The sequence below is a fragment of the Sarcophilus harrisii genome, chromosome 4, assembly GCF_902635505.1.
Source record: "Sarcophilus harrisii chromosome 4, mSarHar1.11, whole genome shotgun sequence".
In the NCBI taxonomy this organism is placed as follows: Eukaryota; Metazoa; Chordata; class Mammalia; order Dasyuromorphia; family Dasyuridae; genus Sarcophilus; species Sarcophilus harrisii.
This window is the reverse complement of record NC_045429.1, coordinates 279,517,981-279,545,634: the sequence shown is the minus strand read 5'-3', so window position 1 is coordinate 279,545,634 and position 27,654 is coordinate 279,517,981. Positions and strand designations below refer to the sequence as shown.

At 41.7% G+C, this 27,654-nt stretch overlaps 1 protein-coding gene and 1 pseudogene across 4 annotated transcripts in view; one reads left to right on the top strand and one right to left on the bottom strand.

Moving 5' to 3' along the window:
- RAB44 (RAB44, member RAS oncogene family) overlaps nt 1-27,654 on the top strand; it is a 66,690-nt gene that overhangs the window by 22,376 nt on the left and 16,660 nt on the right. Inside the window, exons 2-10 of one of the 4 annotated variants that reach the window (XM_023502943.2) lie at nt 5,886-6,099; nt 7,115-7,226; nt 8,882-9,059; nt 9,877-10,023; nt 11,056-11,146; nt 13,609-13,704; nt 14,752-14,939; nt 17,729-21,081; nt 26,494-26,919. In XM_023502943.2, coding sequence (XP_023358711.2) covers nt 5,896-6,099; nt 7,115-7,226; nt 8,882-9,059; nt 9,877-10,023; nt 11,056-11,146; nt 13,609-13,704; nt 14,752-14,939; nt 17,729-21,081; nt 26,494-26,919 — 4,795 coding nt within the window. In that variant the 5' untranslated portion in view covers nt 5,886-5,895. Of the gene's footprint in view, nt 1-5,885; nt 6,100-7,114; nt 7,227-8,881; nt 9,060-9,876; nt 10,024-11,055; nt 11,147-13,608; nt 13,705-14,751; nt 14,940-17,728; nt 26,920-27,654 lie in introns of all 4 variants that reach the window. The other 3 variants (XM_031964970.1, XM_031964971.1, XM_031964969.1) reach the window with 3 other exon arrangements.
- On the bottom strand, nt 4,176-5,083 carry LOC100928982 (annotated as a pseudogene).

Here is a 27,654-nt window from a genome sequence, read left to right as displayed (position 1 = left end):
TCCAAAGGCCTTTTCTTAGTATTCACCCTTCTTGATCTTCCCACAGTGCTTGCTACTGCTGCCCAATAGGTTTTCTTGTGGATCTCCTCCTGCCTGATGGACCAATTCTTCTTGTTCTCCTTGGCAGGGTCATCATTCATGTCCAACTCCCTCTACAGAGGTCTATCTCAGACCTGGATTTAATCCTCTTTTCTATCTCCATACTCTCATTTCTTCTCATGCATTCATCTATCATTTTTTTTTGACCAACATATCTACTTCTCATCTTTCTCTTGAGCTCCAGTTTCCCATCTCCAACAATCTACTGGATAGCTCTACTTGAGTGTCCCATAGGTATCTCAAACTCAATATATCTAAAGCAAAACTCATTATCTTTTCTTGAAGGCCTATCCCCTTCTCTCAATTTCTCTATTTCTTTTGAGGGATCCACTATTCTTTCATTCAGATACACAAACAACATCAGAGTCACTTTCAACTCATCAATGTCACATTTCTTTTTCTTTTTTCTTTTTCTTTTTCTTTTTCTTTTTTTTTTTTGCTGAGGTAATTGGGATTAAGTGACTTGCCCAGGGTCACACAGCTAGGGAGTGTTAAGTGTCTGATATAAGATTTGAACTCAGGTCCTCCTGACTTCAGGGCTGGTGCTCTATCCATTGCACCACCTAGCTGATCCCCAGTGTCACATTTCTTATAGCCATACATTTACCAAGATTTGTTAATTCTACTTTGTCTACAATTCTGAAATACAGTCCACTCTTCCTTCCTTCCTTCCTTCTTTTCTTTCTTCTTTTCTTCCTTCTTTCCTTCTTTTCTCCCTTCCTTCTTTCCTCCCTCCCTCCCTTCCTCCCTCTCTCTTTCCTCCCTCCCTTCCTCTTTTCTACTTATTCTCCATATATAACATTTCATTTCTTTCCAATTCTATCTCTTTGCACAGGCTGTCCTCCTATGCCTTCAATACTCTGCTCTCCTCTTTGAATCCCTCACTTCTTTCATGGAATGATATTCTTTTATAACAATTAGCTCAGTTTAAGCCCACAGGGTAATATAATAGCCCTTAAATTCCACACAGGGTAGCTAATTGGCAAAGGGAATGGAGCAATAGACCTAAAGTCAGGAAGACCTGAATTCAAATCCGGTCTCAGACCCATAGTAGCAAGTCACTTAACTTTGTTTGCCTCAGTTTCCTTATCTACAAATGAGCAGGAGAAGGAAATGGCAAACTACTCTAGTATCTTTGCCAAAAAAAATTCCAAGTGGGGTCATAAAGAGTTGAACCTGACTGAATAACAACAAATTCCACATAGTTTCCTCCTCTTTGACTTTATGATTTTTTTTTGAAGAAAAATTGTGAGTTCAGGCATAATTATTCTGAGACTCCAGTTAGGAAAATTCCTAACATTTAGGCAGAAGTTGGCTTTCTGCCTAATTTTACATTTATATTTATTTCAAATTAACCCCTGGCTTCTTTGTGGGTGAGGCAAAATTCAATTTACTAGGAATTTCTTAACTTTTCATTTATATCTATCTCTAGTTAGCCCTTCTCTCTTTGTGTTTGGTGCAAAATTTAACTTACTAGAAACATTTGGGTAATAAAGTAGTAGGTTATTTTACAACAATGATTTAATATAGTAATGTTTTCTATAGATAGATAGGCACCAGAAAGGGAAGTAAGAGAAAGAGCCAACCTTTTCTTGGGAATTCCATTAGCCTGGTTCTTCTACTTAAACATACCTATAGATCTGCTGACCTTCAATAACTCACTTCTCTGTTGCAGTCTAGTCCTTCTTTTGCTTCTCAGGAGAATGTTAGAACCTTTTCTAAACGGTTGAAGAACATGATTCTTGTCTAACATTTTAAAGGACTTTTTCACATTTAGTCTATGAGTGAAATTGATGGATTGGACATTTTGTCACCTACTTTAAATGGAAAGTTAGGGTTGACTAAATCCACTCTTCCCAAGGCTCAGCTCAAATACCACCTCCTTCAAGAGACCTTTTCTGATTCCCCTAACTGATAGTGCCTCAATCCAATCACTTGGGATAGTTAGTTATCTGTGAACATGTCTCATCCATTCAGCAGAATAGAAACCTTTGAAGGCCAGGACTTTTGTATTTGTATTATAAGTTTGTATGTGTATTGTTCACATTTTTGCATGATATCTGGTATATGATTGGCTTTTAAATGTTTGTTCATCAATTGATTGAAAAAGCTCTCAAGTCAGATGACTGGGGTTCAAATCTTAAATCATTTGCTGATACTACTACCACTACCACTACTACTACTACTATTACTACAACTACTACTACTATTACTACTACTACTACTACTACTACTACTACTACTACTACTACTACTACAACCACTATTACTATTAGTACTATACTACTACTACTATTACTACTAGCTAACATTATATGGTACTTACTGTGCCAGACACTGTGTTAAATGTTTTACAATTATCATCTCATTTGATCCTGGAAGGTAGGGGCCATAGTTATCTCTTGTGGAATTTGTTATTGTTTTTCAGTAGTTTTAGCAATATCTGACTGTAACCTTTTTTGGGGTTTTCTTAGCAAAGATACTAGAGTGGTTTAACCACTCCAATTCATTTTACAGATAAGGAAACTGAGGTAGAGGTTAAAAGGACTTGCTCAGCTAGTAAGTGTGATTCACACAGCTAATATGTAAATTGAGAACAGATCTGAGGCTTTCTAACTTGGGGCCCAGCATTCTATGAACTATAATAACTAGTTGCTCATTATTTCCTGGGTGATTTTGAATAGGTAACTTCACTTCTTTTTTTTTTGAATCTCAACTGCTCTTTAATTTTTATAGGAATAAGACAAAATGATACATATTATATGGAAACTGACTATTTTTGTAGGTAAACTCAAAAATGAGTAGTTTAATTACAGAAGTATTGATGTATTAATATCTTTGATTTCAGATAATGATATATATGCATATAGTTGCAAATGAGAATACCTTACTCTCCATGAAAATATTAAAATGATAATCAGAGATAAAATATCTATTTTTTAAATTTAAACCTGTATAAATAGATAAAATAAACATAAAAACACAACTTTAGAATTTATCAAGATTAACTATATAAAATAGTCATTTTTTCCTACAAAGGTACTATTTATTACCTCACAAAATATTTTTTATATGAATAATTGTTTTAAAATTGTATGGATAAGCCCTACATTAGATTTTGATTAGAAAAACCCTCTTGGAAAAATACTTTGGAATGAATCTTGAATTGAGTTTGTAAAATCCTCTAAAATAATTTTAAGACTTGTAAACATTTCTTTATATTACAGCATAGTAGTATAAGTAATGCATTTCAGCTGCATATAGAATCTGCACATGATTTATTATGATCCTTTTAGAGAAAGTTACCACACCCTCAAAAAGCAAAATCAATACTATTTTTAAACTCTGAAATGTTTAAACTGTTCTGTCCAGTTTCCCAAAATGTTTCTATAAAATGATTGGAATATTTCTTTGAAAGTTTCATTTTCAGTTCATGTAGGTTTTGAAGACAAAACCTGAAAAATGATTATGCCCTGTGCTTTGGTTTGTTCATTTGTTTTTGCTAAACCTCTTGCAAACAATTAAAAAAAAATCATTTTAAAGACTTGAAGTTCAGCAAAGTTTACATGCTTTATATATTTTACAAAGCATTAGATTTTCTTTTAAATATGCTGTTTAGAATATTGTCAGACAAAAATATATACACAAACAATTGAAAAAGGCGTATTTGAGAACTTAGTAAATAATGAAAATCTATAATCTATAACAAAAATGTGTTACTACCCACATCTTCCTATCCCCCATTAAATTTTCATTAATGAATTGTCTCAATTGCAAACTTTGTTGATAACTATTATCTGGGAAATTCAAATTGTGGAAAATCTATGTTTTTTTATCAGATACCATTGTTAATGTTAATTCCAATAGAAGGTTCCAATTATGCCAGGAACTTGCTTGAAGTCCTCTTATTTCATTTTGTACTATCACCAGCATCTTGTAAATAAAATCTTTAGTTTCTATGTTGCAACTTCTTGTTTTAAAAGTTTCATTTTTGACCTTCTAACTTATAAAATCCCATATACAAAGAAAATTCATTTAATTTTTAGATAAGTTCATAAAATTTGTTTATCTTCTTTTTAGACACTTTTATGGGAGTAGAGCTCTTTTAAAGTTTTTAATTCTTCTTTATAGACTTTTTGTTGTTTTTAATTTTTCTAAGACTGCAACTTGATTTCCCAGACACTTAATATATTCTTTTTTCTTTCTATTGCATTCTCAAGCAACTTCTCTATTTTTTCATCAATCTTATTTCTCTTTTCAACTGTGAATCATCTGTTTTGGTTGTCTGATATGTTAGAATGACTGGAGATGTTATCAGCATTGTCTGTGGAAAGTTAGTATTTGTGGATGGGACAGGAATCTGCTAAGTCTGCATATCTCCTGATGCAGTCTACACCACCACTTGGTTGCTTGGGATAGGTATCTGCTGTCTATCAGCTGTCTGTGCACACTGAAGAATTACTGTTTCGTGTTGAGTATTACCTGCATTTGTCATTGTTCATGCCTGCAGCCCCTCTACTTCATCTGTGCTTATATTGGCCAGTTGTGACTTTCCATTTTGGGCAATGACAATGTCCTGTTCAGTGCTAGTCTGCTAGATAGTAGTTAAACAGACATAGATGAGACAGTTGAAACTCCAGGGTTTTGCCTGTCTTCTTTCTTATCTCTAGGAAGAAAGATCGTTCAAGATTTTTTTAAAGATAGGAACTGCGCTAAAATCCCCTGAGCTTTGGGTGAAGAGCCTATGGGATCTGATGGATCCTGAGAACGTTCACCATCTGATAGGGATGATAGCTACGCTGTCTGTACGTGGTGGGATGACCCTCTTGACTCTGTACTCATTCTCCAGAAAAATGCATAACTGTCCCAGCTCCCCTGGGAGACAGCAATTGCGCAATGTAAGAGATATGAGTACCCCATTCGATTGTATCTGGGGCTGTGCCTGAACTGTTACCTTTATCGACTGTGGCCATCTAGATGTCATTGCTCGGGTTCCTTGGCAGCGGGGTGTGTGTGTGTGTGTGTGTGTGTATGTGTGTCTGGATTTTCCTTCCCGAGAATCAAGTTTCAAGGCCAGTTCCCTCTATTTCTCGCCTCCGTCCATCCCTCCGGCCGTGGCCCAGTCCGGCCCACTAGCCCTAATTGCCCAGGTGGCCTCCTTTGGAGTGGAGGTGGAGCCGGGGGTCACGGCCGGGGTGGTTCCTAGTCGCCTTCTCCACCATGGTTTAGGACCCAACACCGGAGATTCTGGAGAAAGGGAGACTAGTTGACTTCTCATCTGCAAAATGAAGGTTTTGGCCTCTGTGATATATAGATATATAGGCTCTCTTCTATTTTAAAAATTTATTATTCATCCGACTTTTTAATTCCAAGAGTCTATGGTAGAGAGGTGAACTACAAAAGACGAATAGAGTAGGAAATGATCAGAAAGCAAGTAATTCTTGTGATTTACTGGCCATATAAGCAAGGGGTGGAACATAATCCGGAAAACCTGGATTCAGATCTTACTTCTGACTCTTACTAACTGTGCGACCTCAATGAGCCTCAGTTTCCTTATCTGTAAAATCAAGGGAATGGATTAAGTGATTTTCAACTTTTCTTTTAATTTTTAATCTTCGATTTTACGGTCTTTTAATTGGAAGCAAGGAAATGGACTTGTGATGATGTCCTCCAATCACTCTGCCAGAGCCCTATTTCTCTTTCTTTCCATTGCTGCCCCAGCCAATCCTTGCTAGAGTTGGCCATTGTTCCAGGTCACTCAAAACCTCCTTCTTCTGTGCCCACAGCTGAGACACCATGGAAAGTAGTAATCCAAGAGCTGGCCGAAAGAGCAGGAAGCTGGGATCGAGACGTCGTCATCAAATGAAGGAAGTGGCTGATGAGGATGGTCCTCCAGCCCTAGACTCTGAGTGGCCCTCCCAGGCCACTGAGGAACTGCAGGATTTCTTCAGGGAATGTGGAGCTGAACAAAAGGGTTTCATTACTCGGGAAGATCTGAGGGTGAGGTTATTGACTGCATGTCCAGTGTGGAAGACCTTTCTTTCCCCTTTCCTCCCCTCCAAGCACTGCTTCTAGAAAGATTCAGCAAAACCATTACCCCAAAATATCTTCTCCACTGATGCTAGTCTTTCTATATTTCTATATCAGGACATGATATGATAATTAACTAATGAATGGTTGAATGCATGAATAAATGATTGATTAAATTATATTGTTGAATGAATCTGTTGAATAAATGAATGAATGAATGATGAAAGAATGAATCATTGCATAATTGACTTCCCTATCCAGGGTGCTTTCCTTATAATCTCAACTTTCTCTACGAGATCCTCTACTGTCCACCTTCCCCTCTCTCCTTTTTATATATTCCCTTCCTCTGTTAGAATGTAACTCCAGTATTTAGCACAATGTCTGACACATAGTAAGTGCTTGATAAATGTATGCTGATTTGACTTGACTGACTGAATAACTGAATATCTGAATGAATGGATGGATGAATGATACAGTAGGTATGCATTTGAGCAAGATTGTAGAACATTGCTGCAAAAAAAGATTTCCTCCACTGATCCTTCCGCTGTGCCTGAAATTCCTGTCATTAGAATCTTTCCTTTGGATTGAGGTATTATTGATAGGATTTGAATTCAAGTCTCATAACTTTAAGTTCAGTGCTCTTTCCATTAAATCAGACCACTGAAAGGAATTTGAGGAGCACCGAAGATTAGGTAATGTGGTAGAGTAGAAAAGAGGCTGGATTTGAAGTTGGAAGACCTGGTTCAAATTTTACTACTTCTAGTAGTAGGAAACTGTATGTTTTTGAGAAGACATTTCTATTTTGGGGCCTCTGTTTCCTTATCTGTAAGATAAGGAGAAAGATGAATTGGATAATTTCTGAAATCTTGTTCCAGAGCCCTATGATTCTATTTCATAATTTTTTTTCAAGGAAAGGTAATGTTTGGGTGTGATTTAAACTTTGGCCAACATGGCACTATCTCCAATTTTTATTCTTTTCTTCCAGAAGGCAAAGTTCAGTTTCCTGGGGAACCCTGAAGAGCTAGAGCTAATCTTTGAGTGGCTGGACCCGGAGAGGAAAGGAAGCCTCACAATCAAAGAATTTACTTCTGGACTCAGTATGTCTCCCAAGGTGGATTTGGGTCAAAGATATGAGAAGGCAAAAGAGTAAGGTGGAATAGTGCCTGGTGGTGTTGCGATCCCACATAGACACTAACACATGCCTCTTCTCAATTTGCAGAGGCTTTCAGGACCCTCACTCAAACAATATAGACCCCTTAATTTTACAGATCTTCTTCTGATATTTTATTGTGTTGTGGAGATGACCCTATTTTTAAAAAAAGTTTTGGTGAGGATCTTCATATTGGAACCTCAATATCTTCAGGTCCTACCAGGATGAAAGTGTGTGTGCTTAGTGATTGACTCAAGTTCAGAGAGGCTCATCCCAAGGTGAACCTGGGAATGATGAGCTGTTTGGTCATAGAAATTCTGGAATACTATCTACCAAATGATGGAGGGGGTAGTGATCTGCTTCAATGAAACGAGTACCTCATCTCTGAAATCTAAATTCTTTAAATACTGAAGATCATAAATCAAAAGATTTAGGATAAAAGTGGTCTTACATATTATGTAGTTTAATCTCCTCGTTTTATAATTTGCATTTATAGAAACTGAAGTCCGGAGAAGAAAAAGATTTTGTCTAAGCTCATGTCGGAAGTTTCTAATATTGCCAGGATCAGATAGATAGAGAATAGGAAAGGATAGATAGATAGATAGATGGGAAAGTAGGTAGATTAGGCTGTTCCATAAGAGATAAGGATGGATGGATAAAGAAGATAAGTAGATATAGACTGTTCCATAAGAGATGGATGAATAGTTATTTAGATAGCAAAGTAGATAGATATAGACTATTCCATGAGAGATGGATGGATAGATAGATATAGATTATATAGGTAGGAAGGTAGGTAGTTATAGACTGTTCCATAAGAGATGGATGGATAGATAAATAGATAAGATAGATAGATAGACAGACAGGAAGGTAAATATATATAGACTGTTCTGTAATTGCATCTTTGTAAGAGATGGATAGTTAGATAGATAGATGGATGGACAGATGGATGAAGCATTTATCAAGCACTTACTATAAGGCTAATACTATGCTAAACATTAGGAATGAAAATACAAACAAAAAAGACAATTCCTGCCCTCAAGTAGCTTACATTCTAGGGGGAGAACAGCATATAGAAGGAAGCTGAAAGAGGTAAAGGAGGATGAAGACCTGGGTCTCTGGTTTTAGCCCATTCTTCAAATTATAGTAAGGACTTAGCAAAATGAATGATTGTTGATCTAATTTTATTCATAAACATGTTCTCTGCCCTCATGGGATTTCCAGTCTAGTTCATAGTCTCTGGAGGTAGAAAAGACCTCATAGATCATCTCCAACTCGTTCATTTTATAGATGAAGATTCTGAGTCTCAGTATCTTATCAGTATCAGTATCAGACAGTTTAAGTGGGATCATACAGGTAGTTTTAGAGGTGGGATCTGAAGCCAGAACCTCTGACTCTGGAAACAGGGTTTCCACTGTACCAAGCTGCCTTTCCTCATAGTTCAATGATTCTATGATCATTCCAAAGGTGAGATGATACAAGTTTGGGGTAGGGGGACCTCTAAGGGCCTTTCCTGGACTTGGGTGGGATGAAGTGATAAAGAATCAGGGAGGCTGATTCAAGAGTGAAAAGCTCATTTGAGGGTTGTCCTCTCCTTGCCCCTAGAGAATGTCTTCAGCTCCCAAACCAGGATCCCAGGGTCAAGAAAGAAGAAGCCCAGGACATGGGTCTTCTCCAAGGAGGAGCCTACCAGCTTCCAGCGCTTGGAAGAAGTGGACCCAGAAGAAAGGAGATGGTTCCTGTCTTTCATGGAACAGCTGGGAACTGACCACTTATCTCTTGAGTAAGGCAATAGTGAGAGCATTTACCTCTGTCTTCCACTGAGAAATCTGAGACTTGGGGAACAGAAGGGCTAACCAGGAGCAAAACTGTCAAGTAGAAGGGACCCTTTAGAGCTTTGCCTTTCCTTTTTTTGGTGTTTATATAGTTCACAGACCTCCCACTACACAGGCTGCCCACCTCTAAGCCTGACTGAAGCATTAGGAATTTAATAGGTTGTTGTTTGGTAGTGTCCATCACCCCGTTGACCATACCATCCATAGTGTTTTCTTGGCAAAGATCCTGGAGAGGTTTGCCATTTCCTTCTTCAGTGAATTAAGGCAAACAGGGTAAAGTGACTTGTCCAGAATCACACAGATAGTAACAATAGATAGTCAACAGATAGTTGACTTTGGGATCAGTACCCTATCCATTTTACCACCTAGCTGACAAAGAATCTAGTCATAACTGCGAGGAATCATGACTGGTCATCTATACAATGTGATTAGATGAAGTACTTGCCTCTGAATATCTTGCTTGACATGCTATGTTGCCTGATTGTTTTATCTGGTTTGTAGTGATCATCATTAAGTCAGCAAGGATTCAAAGAGCAGAGAGTGTCATCTATCTCCAAACCCCCCCCCCCCCGGAAATATACCAATGGTCTCTGGGAAAAGAACTCTCTAATCTTGTTTCATTTTCATAAATTAGTCACCAGAGTAGTTGATTAAAATTTCAGGCCCTGAAGGAACAAGGGACAAGATCTCTTCTAATTCTTGGCTCTCACTCAGCAAACACTACTTATTTTTACCCCTAAAATAGAGCTTCTCTCTTCCCCTTAGCCAGGCAGAAATCTGGCAGCTATGGAAGAAACTGCGGCAGGAGGAACCCCACTTGGTGGGGAATCTAGAAGGCTTCCTGGCCAAGGTGACAAGTCGTCTTCGGGAGACTCAGGCTGAGAAGGAGACTCTGCAAATGACCCTGAAAAAGTGAGTCTGGCCAAATTAGAAGGAAAAAAAAAGAATAATCAGAACATATCGTGCTAATAGTTCTATGCTAACAAAACTAAGACCAAAAAATTAGAAGTCTTCATTAATATATGACATATATAAATATATATATATATTATAAAACTTTAAAGGAACAGTTAGAAATCTTAAATAACTGACTCTTAGAAAAGGAATTATATCTATCTGAAAAGAAACTACCAACTAAAAAAATCTCCTAATCCTGATGGGTTTATGGGAGATTTTGTCAGACTTTTAAAGAAGAATTAGTGTTCACAATTCATAAATTATTTTCAAATATAGAGAAAGAAAAAAAAAAACAACTGAATCTAGCTAATGACCTGCCAGGTGCCTCTTTTAGAAGGCCTAACCATCTACTTATCATAGAGCTGAGAAGCTTCAAAGTTATTGAAAGGAACAAGTTACCCCTGAGTTAGGAGACAAAGAATCAAGGTCAGCCTATGTGGAAATTGAAGAAGGGGGAAGGAGGAATCAAGGATTGTATGGGGAAACTTAGAAAGCCAAATTTAGTCTCCTGGAAGAAGTGAACAAAAGTTGGATGTAATCTTGCCCAGAGCAATATTTTGATTTTGAGATAATATGAGGGCTCAGAGTGTGTGTGAAGAGAGGTGAAGATGGAGTCAGGGTCATATGGGAATCAGGGTAGATTAGTACAATGAGGTTACTCATTAGGGTAAAGGTGTTGAGTGAATTGGGGTTTGGAGGAATGCCTGAACAATGGAAGGGTCAAGAATGACATAAGGGTCAGAGTTATTAATATAGGTAGGTAAAGCACAGGGAGGGATGGCTGGAATGTGCCATTGATACCCTGGAAATGTCCCCTTGTGCTATGTTTATGGTAGAACATACATAAAAGTCTCCTAGAATGAGCAAATTTGTATTGGTAGATGGGATGTCCAAAGCCATGAAATCCCAGATCTGTTTGAACATGTGCCATAGGGAGCCAGTGGGATCTTCTCTAATATGGATGGGCTGTGTCCCCTCTCTCCCCAGATATGACGATGACCACCACCGTGAAGTCCAGCAGCTCTATGAGGAGATGGAACATCAGATTCACAGTGAGAAGCAGCGACTCCAGGCAGCAGTGAGTCTGAATCTTGGAACTCTTTAGCATTTGCTTTACCCCACAAAAGTGCCTCCTCTGCAAAAGGGATCTGCAGCCCAGTGCTTATGGATGGGACAATGGGAAAAGCACTGACATCAAAAGGGGTCTTATTTGTCAAGCACTTAGCATAATTCTTTGTGACTGCATTTGGGATTTTCTTGGCAAAGATATTGAAGTGGTTTGCTAGTTTTTTCTTCAGCTCATTTTACAGATCAGGAAACTGAGGCAGAGTAAGAAGTGACTTGCCCAGGATCACACTGCTAGTATGTGTCTAAGGCCAGATTTGTTTTTTTTAATTTTTTCAAAATTTTTTCCTTTTTTTTTTTAATAATTATAAATAAGGCCAGATTTGAATTCAAAAAGATGAGTCTTCCTCATTCTGAACCCAGAGCTTTATCCATTGAGCTACCTAACTGCCTTATCTGACAAATAGTATGTGTTTAATTTTTTTTTAAATGCTTATTTTTGCCTTCGTCCTTCCTATGGAGTCATCGGACATGGATTCAGATCCTGCTCTTTCACTTACTCCTTCACCCTCTTTGGGCCACATTTTCCTCATCTATAAAATGAAGGGATTAGATTAGATACTATTGGTAATAATAATTGCACTTAAGTAACACTTGAAAATTGACAAAGTACTTTAGAGGTTGAAGATTATTTGACCCCTATGACTACTTTGGGAGCTAGATACCATTATTACCTCCATTTCAGTTGAGGAATCTGAGGGAGACACACATTAAGTGACTTGCCTAGGATCATACAGAGATTACATAGCTGAGACTATAATTGAATTCAGGTCTTCCTGATTCCAGACATAGCCATCCCTCCATTGTTGTTATTGTTGGTCCTTTGTTTTCAAAGAGGATGTTTGGGAATTGGATTTAAGTGATGTAGAGCTACGCTAATTGTCAGCCTCTTTCTGTCTTCCAAACATCAAAGTCCAGTGGCAGAACAAAAGTACTGTACCACTTAAATATCATTGTCAGAGTCACAGTCATCACTGTTGTTATGATACGGTCTCTGAGATCTATGATTTTCTAAATTCTGGATCTGTGATTTTCTGGTGGAGAGGGGGGTAAACTGATATTGGAGACAGGGTAGATCTGGAGAATTATAGTGTGCCAGGGCTACAAAGGACCCTAAAGGTCTCATCTGCATCAGAACCAAATCTTCTTCACAACATGCCCTCAAAAGTTAGCCTTTGTTCAAAGACCTTACCAGCCTTTGCTTATAAGGACAGGAGAGCTGGCTTCTTTTTCCTCCTGGGAAGCCCCCAGACTAAGTCACAGCACTGCGGAGGCAGGGGAGGATTGCCTCTAAAGAAGGGACATCAGAGCTTCCTTCCCCAGAGGATTCCCTTTCATTTGAAATCCTGCTTGCTGGGCTAATGAACATCTCCCATATTTGGAACCTGAAATTATGTTAAACTTGTAAGCAAGACTGTGTTAATGGCCCCTTTGCTCCTACACCCAGTTTTGCTCCAGTAAATGAGAGAAGAGTAAAAAGCATTTCACAATTCATCTAGAGCCACACCCTGATTCTCTTCAATCCAGCCTGCCTGGGGATATTTCCTAAGGGACTATAAATCCATTGGGTAGAGGTTACCAAAACCCAGGAACTGCCCCAATCAAATCAGAGTTACCTTCATCTCTGGTAAGAGCTGCCCTTTTGTCTCCAATAATGACTCACTTTTTTATAGCACTTCAAGGTTTATAAAGTCCTTTGCTAAAAACAATCCCATAAGGTAGATAGTACATCTATCACCCCCATTTTATAACTGAGGAACTGACTTGCTCACAGCCACCCCGGGATTAAGTGTGGGAGCCCGGAGAATGCCAGAGACCTCCATAATGACCTCTACCTCCATTCATCATGTCTATGTGTTCCCTGCATCCTTTCAGGAGAATGTGGGCTGGTGGAGGTTGCCATGGCAACTTGGTGGCCTAGCCTGCCTGCTTTTTAGGCATCAGTGAATCCACCTGGGAGCGGAGAGTTTATTTCCCTTCTCTATATAGTGGTTTGCTTCATCAAAGTCCTGGCTGGTGGCCAGGCGTTGGGGGAGTGAAATATGGCCTCCGAGGGCAGGAGGGACTTTTATCAGTCCAGGAGAGGCAGTGTGGTATGGTGGGCATAGATATGACTCAGAAACCAGAAAATCTAGGTCCTCTTGTAAGCTCTTGCAATGACTGGCTGGCTCAGCTTTTGTAAAAATAAAATGCTAAATGGTTTCCAAGGTCACTCTCAGCACCACAGGAATCTCACATCTTACTGTACCTCCCAGAAATGGATACTGAGCTTGGGTCTCTCCTAGTGATTGCGCTATAAGGAGGCTTCTTGTGACAGCCTCATAGATGGCCTGGGATCAGAGGGCAAGGACAGCCTCCTGGGGACTGGGGAGAGAGGGGACTGACAGAGGATCTCTCTGTTTTCTCTCCTTTCAGAGCGACACTCAAGGCCTGGCCTATAGTTCCATGATGCATCAAGCTCTAGAGGCCAAGGAACAGGAGATGCAATACTTAGCAGAGGGCCAGAGAGAGGTGAGATATTTTGAAGGGGTTTCCTAGGGGAGGGAAAGGGGAAGTTCAAAGCTGAGGTTTCAGACCATTGTTCTAAATTTTCCTTTCATCCTTACCTATAAATGCTCCCCTATTTCTTGTACCATCCCTAGTTTCAAATGGCCAAATGGCCAAGGAAGTGTCCCTTCAAATTCATTTTCTGGTTTGTAGGGCTTCTTCAAGAATGTTGCAGCTGCCGCCCTTACTGCTCTCCTGGAGGTGTCTATAACTCTGTGCTGAAAGCTTAGCCCAGCCTAGAAAAATGTGTTGTTGGGCTATAGTTACAATTACTATTCACAATCGTCTTCCCATTATTTTTCCTTTTTTTTCTTTTTAGTTTATGGAATAAAACAAACATTTCTATATCATAGCATAATAAAAATGTTGATTGCCCATGAGAAAATTGGGGGATGGAAGAGAGACTTTTAGAAGGATGTATAGATTAAGATTAGGAGGGTGTAGGGAGTAGATAAGAGAGGGATTCTTGGAGGGTGGATAAAATGAAGAATGGAAGGATAAGGGAAGAAGATAAGGTAATTGGGATAAGGTAATAAGAGAGCCTGAGAAGGAAAAGAGTGAGTAAAAATAAGATCATACACACAAAAAAATCACAAATAGTAATTAAAACTTTGAATGTGAATGGGATGTATTTGATAAGTACAATGACTTAAGATTTGGGGATAAGAATTCCCCATTCTTTCACTCCTGGAGTCTCTATCCTCCACTTGTTTCAGATCTGCTATGTTTTCCCAGGTTCTGGATTGAGGCAGCCATTTCCACATCAGACCATCAGAGTTCTTAGTTCTTTCTACTTACCCTGCAAAGGTGTAGAAAATCTCTTTCCCTTTAGTTTAGCAAAGATGAGATTTGACTTTTCCAAAAGAAACTCAAGTTGAGAAGATAAAAGAAAAGGAAAGAAAACACAAATCCAAGATGGTGGAAGGCTGACCTTGTCTAGGAGAATAAGCCTTGGACTGGACTGGGCTGGCTTCTTTCTTCCTGACTTTACCACCTCTTTCTCCTCGACAGTTGGAGGCCCAGATTGATCTGCTGAAAAGCAAGCGCCATGAGGTCAGCCTAGAGAACCAAAGACTCCAGGAAACCCAGAGGGACCTTACTGGACAACTGGAGCAGGTCCAAGGGCAGCTGCAAGTGACCAGGGGGCACCTGAATCTAGCAAGGGGCCAAGTGGCCTGGCAGGTGGAAGAAGAGACTAGGCAAGGAGTTGCCTGGGCCTGGGGTGAAGGATGGAGAGGGAGGTGAAGGAGAGAGGGAGAGATGGGGATAGTGAAGGAGGCCCCAGAGCTTCAGGGTTATCCCACCCATATGCTCCATGTGAGGGATCCAGTCAAGCAGTGATAATAACAACACTAGTTATAATAACAGTGTATAACCACAGGATATTTTTCTATTACCCTTGTGATTACCCTTTGAGATACGTGGGACAAGTATTATCCCCATTTTATAATTGAGGAATTTGAGAACTAAAGTGATGTGTCTAGGTTAAATAAAGGTCAGAACTAAATATTATTAGAACCTAAGTGCTTCAGTGAACCTCAAGTTTTCTTGTCCAACCTATATTCAGGGAGAGATAGTCAGCTAGCACCAGCTCTCAGAAAACTAACTTAAATTTTTGGCGTATTTATACCCCAGCAAATGCTACAAATTAGAACTTGATTTATTGTTTTGTTGATTATCTAGTCTTAAGAAAGCTAAGGAGAAAATGTTAACAATTCGGAGAAAAGGAGTGTTGCATCTATTTTTTTTTTGAAAGCTGGTTGTTAAACATTTACTAGAACTTCAATGGATAGTTTTCATAATGGGTCAGAATCCTCAAAGATCTCAATAAGTTAGAATGATGGGTTGAATCCAAGAAATGAAGTTCAATAGGAATCAATGTAAAATTATACTTGGATTCAAAAACACAATTTCATTAAGTACAGAATGAGAAATGCGTGACAACAACATTTTATGTATAAATGATCATGCTAAACAGAAGTCAGTCAAAGAGAACTAGGGATTTTTATTTCTTTAAAAAGGGTGGGGACAGAAGTGGGCAGGAAAGTTGTCTTCAAGAATCTATAGAGCTATCTCCCAAGAAGAGGGTTTAAAATTGTACTTGAACTAGTTAAAGGGAAGGAGATTTCAACTCTTCATTAGAAAAATCTCCTTAAATAATTAGAACTGTCCAATAGGAGAATGGATGCCTCAGGAGATAGTGATTTTACTCAAAATCTAGCAGAGGGGGAATAATTACTTATTAGGAATTACGTATAGGAATTAGCTAGGTGGCACAGTGGTACAGATTCATCTTCCTATATTCAAAATGCTTTATGTCTATCTATTGTTTTCTTTTTGAACCCTCCAAGACCTATATGTGGAAAACTACAGGTCCTATATGATAGTGTTTATCACCACTGTTGTGAGAATCAGTGCTTAACACAGTGCCTGGCTAACAGTAGGTGCTTAATAAATGCTTCTCATATCCTGTTCTTTTTCATTTAGTCCAGCCCTTATGAAGTGCTAAATGGTGTGGTTGGGGACCATGTATCCTATACCTGCCTAACATACAGGTTAGGTTCAGAAGGGGCCTCAGACATAGTTATTTATTTATAACAAGAGTAAGAATTCTCAGAATCTCACAAGTTAAAGGGACCTTGGAGGCCGGGGTGTGTGCTGGAATTAGCTTGAACAAGCTGGCTAAAGCCCATTGTTTAATTTTCAGTGTGAACATTTACACTTTGGAAATTGGCAAACATTACAACTCAGGCTTGATTTATTGTTTTGTTAATTGTCTGGGCTTAAGAATGTGGAGAAAAATCTTAATAATGCAATGTGTACTTTTTTTCCTCTGAGAGCTGGTTGTTAAACATTTACTAGCACATCCCAGCTCAGAAGCTAACCCAGACCAAGAATCCTTCCTTCAATATCCCCAGCAAATGGTCATTCAGTTTTTATGCCCAACTTTCTTTAAGGACAGCTCTAATTATTAAGAATCAAAATCTGGCTTTCTACAACTTCCTCCTATATTCTTAGTTTTGCCTTTTGGACAAATCTGAGCCCTTTTCCAAAACCTTTTGAAATTCTTCAAATACTTGAAGAAAGTCCTCAGGCATTCCAAAGTCTTCCATTCTCCATGCTGAACAACTTTGTTTCTTCAACTGATTCTTAAAAGACACAGTTTCTCTCCTCTCATCATCTTTATCATTTCCTCTAGATGCTTTCTGGTTTACCATTATCCTTCTTCCTAAAATGAGGGTTGTATTAGTTGGCCAGCATGGTTCTTTCCAACTACAGATTATTTCAGCTATTATCTAACCAGGGAAGGTTTCAATGGGATGATCATCTCCCTGGACAGTATTAATTTTAATTAATGTTGCATGAAAAATATCAGCTTTTTTGGTTGCCACATCAGGCTATGGATGCATACTGAGCTTACTGTTTACAAACACCCCCCCAGATTTTTTTTCCTCCTTCCTGTACTTGGGCACTGGAACTCTTATAACAGTTCAGAGAGAGAAAAGATTTCCTATCAAAGTAGCTGGTTGTGCAGTAAATAGAACCCCGGGCATCATGTCAGGAAGATCTCAGTCCAAACCCAGTCTCATTTACTAGCTGAATGACCCTAGGCAAATCGCTTCCTCAACTATAAAATGGGTATGATAACAGCACATACCTCAAATGAGATATTTGTGTAAAAAAAAAAAATTAACATAGTACCTGGTACAGAGTAGGTGTCTTATAAATGTTTATTCCCCTTTTCCCCTTCCCATAGTCTGGGCTGGCTAGTGAATTCTTCAGAGAGAAGCTGAACTTTGAGCCAGGATTTGAAGGATAGATAGGCTTTTGATCCATGGAAAGAAAGGGGGTATATCCTGAAGGGGGAACTAAATGAGTGAAGGTAGTGAGGCTGGAAGGGATGTGGGAAATATAATATGGAAACCCACCTGAATGGCACGCAGTCAGTGTTTTTCTCCTGTTTTTCTTCATGATATTTCTCCTGCAGCCTCTCTAGTGATCCTCCAGTTGACCCAAAGAATACCTCGGACTCCCAACATTTTACTTCATTTCCTGAAGAAGACCCCCTGCCATCACTGTTTGAGGAAGGTGACTGGAGTCAGCTCCTGAGCAATTTCACCAGCCCCTTGTCAGGGAATACCACCCAGATTTCCTGGAGCCCACCCCCAACCCCAACTTCCCTGAAGGGATACCATACACCCCGAATTGTCAGGCAGATCTCTATTACCAAACGAAACTCCTGGCAGTTCAATCAGGAGTCTCCTTCAGATCCAGAAGTGCTTCCAAGGAGCCCCCTAGGGTCATCTGAAGCCCCTGCTGTTGTGTTAGAACTCAAGGTTGCTGGTGAGCCAAAGCCTGGAAAGACTTTTCAGTTGGACTTTCAGAGAGTATCTTCTGGGGAGCCAGCAATCACCACCTGGGGACAGGCAGCTCCTGAGTTAGGAGATTCCCTTGCCAGCTCAGATTCCCTGCCTAGTCAGGAGCTGGCTGGGCCTGGTAAGGGGTTTGGGGAAACAGATGGAGATGAGGTGGGTCAGGGAGATGGGCCCATTTCAGATATACTCTCCAAGGGCCCTAGCTCTGAGGAGTCCCTACAGACACTGGGCCCCTCCGCAGACATGCAGGCTGACACCTGGAAAGTGAGTGCTAAGGAAATACCTCATCCAGGTCTGCCTCCAGCTGGCTCGGAGCAAGAAGTGGGGTCCTGGGGAAAGGAAGTATTCACACTTGGATCAGATGTGCCTGTTGAGAGTCCTGAGCATTTAGTGTTGATAGAAGAAGGTATTCCCATGATGGAGAAAGAACGAGAAAAAATGAATACAGAAGGATGGGAAATGGAGACCAATCAACAGAATAATGTTCGTGGTCTGGAAACTGAGCTCAGAGAGTCAGCTGGGTCAGTTGTGAGTGAGGTTCCTGGTGAAGAATCCAAAAGTACAGAATCACCTGGGCCAGATGCGGGTGAGATTCTTGGTGAGGGATACAGGAGCACAGAATCACCTGGGCCAGATGCAGATGAGATTCTTGGTGAGGGATCCCAGAGCACAGAATTACCTGGACCAGATGTGGGTGAGGTTCCCCGTGAGGAATCCAGGAATGTAGAATTACCTGGACCAGATGTGGGTGAGGTTCCCCGTGAGGAATCCAGGAATGTAGAATTACCTGGACCAGATGCGGGTGAGATTCTTGGTGAGGGATACAGGAGCACAGAATCACCTGGGCCAGATGACGGTGAAGTTCTTGTTGAGGACTCCAGGTTCACAAAGTCACCTGGACCAGATGTGGAAAATGCTCTCAGTCAGAAAGCTGAACTTACAGACTCACCTGGACCAGATATAGGTAATCCTGATGCACAGGAAACCAGTCATGTAGTATCATCCAGAACAGTTGTGGATAGTGTTCTTAGTCAGGAAGAACAGATTTTAAGGTCACTTGAGTCCGATGTGGAAAAAGTTCCCGGTCAGAAGAGCCAGCTTATTCATTTAGTCAGAGTAATAGAGCTGCCGGGAACAGTTATAGGAAATGCTACGGAAAAGAAATCTGAACTTATGATGTCTCCTAGACAAGACACAGATAATGCTTTTGGTCAGAAAGAGGGGATGGATGTAGGAAATGTTCTTTGTGAGGAAGCCGGGATCCTAGAATCAGCTGAGCTAGAAAGAGATAATCACCCAGGCCCAGAAATTGGGCTTCTCTCATCATCTAGTCCAGATGTGGATGTTTATCCTAGTTATGAAGTCACACTTTTAAAGTCATACCAACCAGGTGTAGGTGATACCACAGAATTACATAGGTTAACTGTAAGAAATGCTTCTGATCATGAAGCCAGAATCAGGATATCACCTGAGATAGACACTTCTAGTCAAGAAGCTGGGCTCACAGGGTCACCTGGACCAGATGAGGATGATATCTCTGGCCATAGAACTAGATTTATGGAGTCATGGAAGACAGACATCAAAGATGCCTCAGGTAAGGAAGCTCAGGTTTTGTACTCACCTGAACCTGAAGTAGGGGAGACTTTTAGACAGGAAAATGTATTCATGAGCTCCCTTGGACCAGATAGGGCTGATGTTACTGGTCAGAAAGCTGGGACAGGTATAGGTGATGCTGCTATCCAGGAAGCTAGAACCACAGAGTTGTGTAAAGATGATGTAAGAAATGCTTCTGATCAGGGGTCTGAACTCATGGAGTCACCTGAGCTACATGTAGATGATACTGTTAGTCAGGAAAATGGATTTATTCAATCAGATAAAACAGATACGGAAAAGATTTCTGAACAGGAAGTTGAGATTCTGTATTCATCTGGCTTAGATTCAAGCAATGCTCCTGGCCAGGGAGCTGGTTATATAGAGTCACCTGGGTCAGATGTGAGTGATGTAGCTGTTCAGAAAGCTGGACTCATGAATTCATCAGTGATAGATTCAGCAGATTCTCCTAGCCAGGAAGATAAGTTGATGCTACCTGAGAAAGAGGTGAGCTTGAGTGCTATTCAAAAATCTGATGTAGAATCTGGGCTAGATGTAGGGAACTCTCCTAGCCAGGAAACCAGGCATGATATAGGTGGTACCTTTCTGTACTCACCTGGCCCGGATACAGGGGACACTCTCAGTCAGGAAACTAGACATACTGAGCCAACCATGATGGATGTAGATGATGCTACTGTTCAGAGGCCTGGGGTCATAGAGCTGTCTAAAGTTGATGTAGGAAATGTTTCAGATCAAGAAAACAGGCTCATAAAATCATCTGGAATAGATGCTCCTATTGGAAAAATTGAGCTAGTAGAATTTTCTGGGCCAGAGATGGGAGATGCTCTTAGTCGGGAAGTTAAATTTGAGGGATTGTGTGAGATGGATGTGGGAGATGTTGAGATGGCTGAGATTATGTATTCACCAGTCCCAGACATACGTGATTCTCTTGGTCAGAAATCTGGGGTTGTGGAGTTACATGGGCTATGTGTGAGTGAGATCTCTATTCAGCAAGCCAGAGTCTTGGAGTCAGATGTGAGGGATGGTCCTGGTCAGGGAATTATGCCTAAAGAATTCCATGAGGCAGATGTGGGAAATGCTTCTGCTCAGGACACTGAAATCATGCACTCACCTAGGCCAGGTGTGAGAGATTCTGCTGGTCTAGAAGCTGAGACTGTTCATTCACCTGGCCCCTATGTGGGAGATTCTATAGGTCAGGAAGCTGGGGTCCCAGAACTGGATGTGGGAAATGCTCCTGATCAGGAAACCAGATTCATGCCATCATGTGAGACACATGTGAGTGGTGCTTGTGAAGAAGAAGCTGAGATTTTGCATTCACCTGGTCCAGATGAAGAAGATTCTCCTGGTCAGGAAGGTGAGCCCAAGGAATCATCAATGCTAGATCTGGGAGAGGCCCCTGGTCAGGAAGGCAGCATCTTGAAGATATCTGAAACAGATGTGGATATTGGATCTAGTCAGCAAACTAGGGAGACAGAGTCACCTGGACCAAGTGGGAACGAAGCTCCTGGTCAGGAAGCTGGGATTGGGGAAATTTATGAGATAGATATGAGAGATGCCTTGGGTAATGAAATTGAGTTTGGTCCAGATGGGGGTGATGCAGCCAGTAATGAAGGAATTTTGATTCTAGAGACACAGCAGTCAGATGTGAGTGATGCTTCTAATTCTGATCAGGTAGTTGAGTTTATAGAGTCATGTGGACCAGAAGTTGGTGATATCTCTCATCAGGAAGCAGAGATCATGAACTCACCTGGGTCAGACAGGTGTGATGCTTTTCGTCAGGAAACTATGTTTATGGAACTGGGTGAGACACATGTAGGAAATGCTGAGATTACATATTCACCAGTCCCAGATATGAGTGAGTCTCTCGGTCAGGAAGTCAAAGTTTTGGAGTCTCCTGAAACAGATGTGAGAGATGGTCTTAGTCAGGAAGTCATGACTAGAGAGTCATATGAGGCAGATGTGGGAAATGTTCCTGATCAGGATACTGAAACCATGCACTCACCTAGGCCAGGTGTGAGAGATTCTGCTGGTCCAGAAGCTGAGACTGTTCATTCACCTGGCCCCTATGGGGGAGATTCTATAGGTCAGGAAGCTGGGGTCCCAGAAGTACACAGGGATGTAGGAAATGCTTCTGATCTAGAAAACAGATTCATGCCATCATCTGAGACACATGTGAGTGGTGCTTGTGAAGAAGCAGCTGAGGTTTTGCATTCACCTGGTCCAAATGAAGAAGATTCTCTTGGTCAGGAAACTGAGCTCAAGGAATCATCAATGCTAAATCTGGGAGAGGGCCCTGGTCAGGAAGGCAGCTTCTTGGAGTTATCTGAGGCAGGTGTGGATACTGGATCTAGTCAGCAAACTAGGGAGACAGGGTCACCTGGACCAAATGGGAATGAAGCTTCTGGTCAGGAAGCTGGGATTGGGGAAACTTATGAGACAGATATGAGAGATGCCTTGGATAATGAAGTTGAGTTTGGTCCAGATGCGGGTGATGCAGCCCGTAATGAAGGAATTTTGATGCTAGAGACACAGCAGTCAGATGTGAGTGATGCTTCTAATTCTGGTCAGGTAGTTGAGTTTATAGAGTCACGTGAACCAGAAGCTGGTGATATCTCTCATCAGGAAGCAGAGATCATGCATTCAACTGGTCCATATGTGGAAGATTCTATAGGTCAGGAATCTGGGGTCCCAGAAGTGCACAGGGATGTGAGAAATGCTCCTGATCAGGAAGCCAGATTCATGCCATCATTTGAGACACATGTAAGTGGGGCTTGTGAAGAAGAAGCTGAGATTTTGCATTCACCTGGTCCAGATGTAGGTGATGCAGCCAGTAATGAAGGAATTTTGATGCTAAAGACACAGCAGTCAAACGTGAGTGAAGCTTTTAATTCTGGTCAGGTAGTTGAGTTTATAGAGTCATGTGGACCAGAAGTTGGTGATGTCTCTCATCAAGAAGCAGAGATTATGAACTCACTTGGCTCAGACAGGTGTGATGCTTTTCATCAAGAAATTATGTTTATGGAACAGCGTGAGACAGATGTGGGAAATGCTGAGATTACATATTCCCCATTCCCAGATATGAGTGAGTCTCTTGGTCAGGAAGTCAGAGTTTTGGAGTCCCCTGAAACAGATGTGAGGGATGGTCTTGGTCAGGAAGTCATTACTAGAGAGTCATATGAGGCAGATGTGGGAAATGCTCCTGATCAGGATACTGAAATCATGCCCTCACCTAAGCCAGGTGTGAGAGATTCTGCTGGTCCAGAAGCTGAGACTGTTCATTCACCTGGCCCCTATGTGGGAGATCCTATAGGTCAGGAAGCTGGGGTCCCAGAACTGGATGTGGGAAATGCTCCTGATCAGGAAGCCAGATTCATGCCATCATCTGAGACACATGTGAGTGATGTTTGTGAAGAAGAAGCTGAGATTTTGCATTCACCTGGTCCAGATGGGGAAGATTCCCTTGTTCAGGAAACTGAGCCCAAGGAATCATCAATGCTAGATCTGGGAGGGGCTCCTGGTCAGGAAGGCAGCTTCTTGGAGTTATCTGAGGCAGGTGCGGAGGATGTGTTCAGCCATCAAGTTGAGCAGACAGGGTCACTTGGATCAGGTGTAAGAGATATTCTTGGCCAGGAAGCTGAGTTTAAGAAATCTTATGAGATAAAAGAGGAAGATACATTAGGGCTTGAACAGCCAACAGTTCTGGAAGAGACTGCTAGTCAGGAAGGCAGCTTCTTGGAGTCACCTGAGGAAGGTGTGGAAAATGGGTCTAGGCAGCAAACTGGACAGATAAGGTCACCTGGGCCAGATGTAGAGGATACTCCTGGTCAGAAAGCTGAGATTAGAGAATCTTATGAGACAGATGTGAGAGATGCCTTGGATGAGGAAGGTGAATTTGACCCAAATGTGGGTCATGTAGCTGCTGGTCAAGGGAGTTTGATGCTAGGGACACAGGAGCCAGATGTAGGTGATGCTTCTAGAATCGATCAGATAACTGGACTTATAGAGTCATGTGGACCAGAAGTTGGTGATATCTCTCATCAGGAAGCAGAGATTATGAACTCATCTGGATCAGACAGGTATGATGCTTTTTGTCAAGAAGATAAATTTGGGGGGTTGTGTGAGACAGTTGTGGGAGATGCTGAGATGGCTGAGATTTTGTATTCAGCAGTCCCAGATGTGAATGATTCTCCTGGTCAGGAAGCTGGTGTGGTAGAGTTACGTGGGCTACATGTGAGTGAGCTCTCTATTCAGCAAGCCAGAGTCTTAGAGTCAGATGTGAGGGATTATGCTGGTCAGGGAATTATGACTAAAGAGTCAGATGAGGCAGATGTGGGAAATGCTTCTGCTCAGGCTCCTGAAATCACGCCCTCACCTAGGCCAGGTGTGAGAGATTCTGCTAGTCCAGAAGCTGAGACTGTTCATTCACCTGGCCCATACGGGGGAGATTCTATAAGTCAGGAAACTGGGGTCCTAGAACTGGATGTGGGAAATGCTCCTGATCAGGAAGCCAGATTCATGTCATCATCTGAGACACATGTGAGTGGTGCTTGTGAAGAAGATGCTGAGATTTTGCATTCACCTGGTCCAGATGTAGGTGATGCAGCCAGTAATGAAGGAATTTTGATGCTAAAGACACAGCAGTCAAATGTGAGTGAAGCTTTTAATTCTGGTCAGGTAGTTGAGTTTATAGAGTCATGTGGACCAGAAGTTGGTGATGTCTCTCATCAGGAAGCAGAGATTATGAACTCACCTGGTTCAGACAGGTGTGATGCTTTTCGTCAAGAAACTATGTTTATGGAACAGGGTGAGACAGATGTGGGAAATGCTGAGATTACATATTCCCCATTCCCAGATATGAGTGAGTCTCTTGGTCAAGAAGTCAGAGTTTTGGAGTCTCCTGAAACAGATGTGAGGGATGGTCCTGGTCAGCAAGTCATGACTAGAGAGTCATATGAGGTGGATGTGGGAAATGCTCCTGATCAGGATACTGAAATCATGCCCTCACCTAGGGCAGGTGTGAGAGATTCTGCTGGTCCAGAAGCTGAGACTGTTCATTCACCTGGCCCCTGTGGGGGAGATTTTATAGGTCAGAAAGCTGGGGTCCCAGAACTGGATGTGGGAAATGCTCCTGATCAGGAAGCCAGATTCATGCCATTATCTGAGACACATGTGAGTGATGTTTGTGAAGAAGAAGCTGAGATTTTGCATTCACCTGGTCCAGATGGGGAAGATTCCCTTGTTCAGGAAACTGAGCCCAAGGAATCATCAATGCTAGATCTGGGAGGGGCTCCTGGTCAGGAAGGCAGCTTCTTGGAGTTATCTGAGACAGGTGTGGATATTGGAGCTAGTCAGCAAACTAGGGAGACAGAGTCATCTGGATCAGGTGTAAGAGATATTCTTGGCCAGGAAGCTGAGTTTAAGAAATCTTGTGAGATATATGAGGAAGATACATTAGGGCTCGTACAGCCAACAGTTCTGGAAGAGATTGCTAGTCAGGAAGGCAGCTTCTTGGAGTCATCTGAGGAAGGTGTGGATACTGGATCTAGTCGGCAAACTAGGGAGAAAGAGTCACCTGGACCAAATGTGAATGAAGCTCCTAGTCAGGAAGCTGGGATTGGGGAACCTTATGAGACAGATATGAGAGATGCCTTGGATAATGAAATTGATTTTGGTCCAGATGGGGGTGATGCAGCCCGTAATGAAGGAATTTTGATGCTAGAGACACAGCAGTCAGATGTGAGTGATGCTTCTAATTCTGGTCAGGTAGTTGAATTTATAGAGTCATGTGGACCAGAAGTTGGTGATATCTCTCATCAGGAGGCAGAGATCATGAACTCACCTGGGTCAGACAGGTGTGATGCTTTTTGTCAGGAAACTATGTTTATGGAACGGGGTGAGACAGATGTGGGAAATGCTGAGACTATATATTCCCTAGTCCCAGATATGAGTGAGTCTCTTGGTCAGGAAGTCAGAGTTTTGGAGTCCCCTGAAACAGATGTGAGGGATGGTCTTGGTCAGGGAATTATGACTAAAGAGTCCCATGAGGCAGATATGGAAAATGCTTCTGCTCAGGACACTGAAATCATGCCCTCACCTAGGCCAGGTGTGAGAGATTCTGCTGGTCCAGAAGCCGAGACTGTTCATTCACCTGGTCTATATGTGGGAGATTCTATAGGTCAGGAAGCTGGGGTCCCAGAACTGGATGTGGGAAATGCTTCTGATCAGGAAGCCAGATTCATGCTGTCATCTGAGACACATGTGAGTGATGTTGCTAGTAAGGGAGCTGGGAATAGGGAGTTACGCATGGTACTTGGGGAGGACATTCCTGATCAGGAAGCTGAGATTCTACATCTACCTGGTCCAGATGGAGAAGATTCCCCTGGTCAGGAAGCTGCACTCGGTGCTTCACCAGTGCAAGTTCTGGAAGGGGTACCCATTCAGGAGAGCAGATTCTTGGAGTTAGCTGAGGCAGGTGTGCAGGACTGGTCTTGTAAACAGGCTGGGCTCCCAGGGTCACCTGCCCCAGATGTGAGGGATACCCCTGTTAAGGAAACTGAGATTTTGCACTCCCCCAACCGAGTGGTGAGTGATTATCCTCATCAGGGAACTGACAGACTCATAGACTCTTTTAGGCCAATAATAGATATTCTTTCTGATGAAGAAGTCCAGCTCCCGAAGTCATCTGGGCCAAGAGTAGGGGATGCTCCTGAGAAGGAACCTGGCAACGTAGAGTCCCCCAGGCCAGATGTACTGCCTGTCGTTCCAGAGCGTGGAGGGCTGCAGGACCAGAACTCAGAAGCTGTGTGGAGAGCAGAGGACGGGGTGCTCCAGAGGCAAGCTCGGGAAGGGTTCTGGCTCCCAAAGGATTCTCCTGGGGATACCCTTGGCACTCAGGATGCAGGACAGGCTCTTTCTGTCCCGCTGGAGGCAGAAGCACAGCCTGAATGCAAAGTCCTAGGAGGACAAATAATACCCCTTTCGGAACCAAGGGAAGAAAACAGTTTAGAAGTCATGAAAAAAGCCAACCTTAAAAGTCAAGTCCAAGCAACCAGAGTCAGCCCAGGGGGAGAGGCTCCTGAACCTGATTACCTCTTCCACGTTCTTTTCCTGGGAGATTCCAACGTGGGCAAAACGTCATTTCTGCACTTATTACATCATGATTCGTTTGCCACAGGCCTGACTGCGACTGTAGGTAAGATCGCTAGCCCTGGGTATAGGGGAAGGGATGGAAGTTTGGACTCAAATCTTAAATGGGGTCACAAAGAATTGGAAGCAAGTGAAAAAACTCTTACTTAGTTAGGGATGCCTCTTTTGCAGAATCAGGGGACCTGAGTTCAAATCCTATCTCTGATACTAGGCTATGTGACTTTATGTGAGTCAGTCAATTCTTTACTTATTTATTTTTTGCTTCAATGTTCTCATCTCTGAAATACTTGCACTACCTACCTTCTCCCAGGGCTTTTGAGGGAAAGGTGCTTTGTAGTTCTAAAAGTACCATCGTTAGCAAGTTGTTAGTATTACAACGCCAGAAATTCAGGACTGCACACTGAAACTGTGAATTAACAGAACCCTAGAAATAGAGCCACATAAAAATATAACTGAACAAAAGCAGGGTAGATTCTAGCTGGGACCATCACTTCCAAATGGGATAAGGCTTTGCAGTGCTTCGCAGTGTTTAGGACGGAACCTTGCTGAAAGTCCACCAGTACCCATTTGTGACTTTAAGTTAAGCATAAATTCAGCTGTTAAGTTTTAGGTCACCTTCTCTCCATTCTTTACTTTAAATGTGCATATCTCTAGCAAGGAACTGGGTTGGGAGGGGGCATGTTAATCTCTAACACTTAGGGTGAAGGAAATATGTCAGATGTTCATGGGTTTCCAGTGCTTTACTTGTGGGGTCTTGGACATTTTTACTTTGCTCATCCAG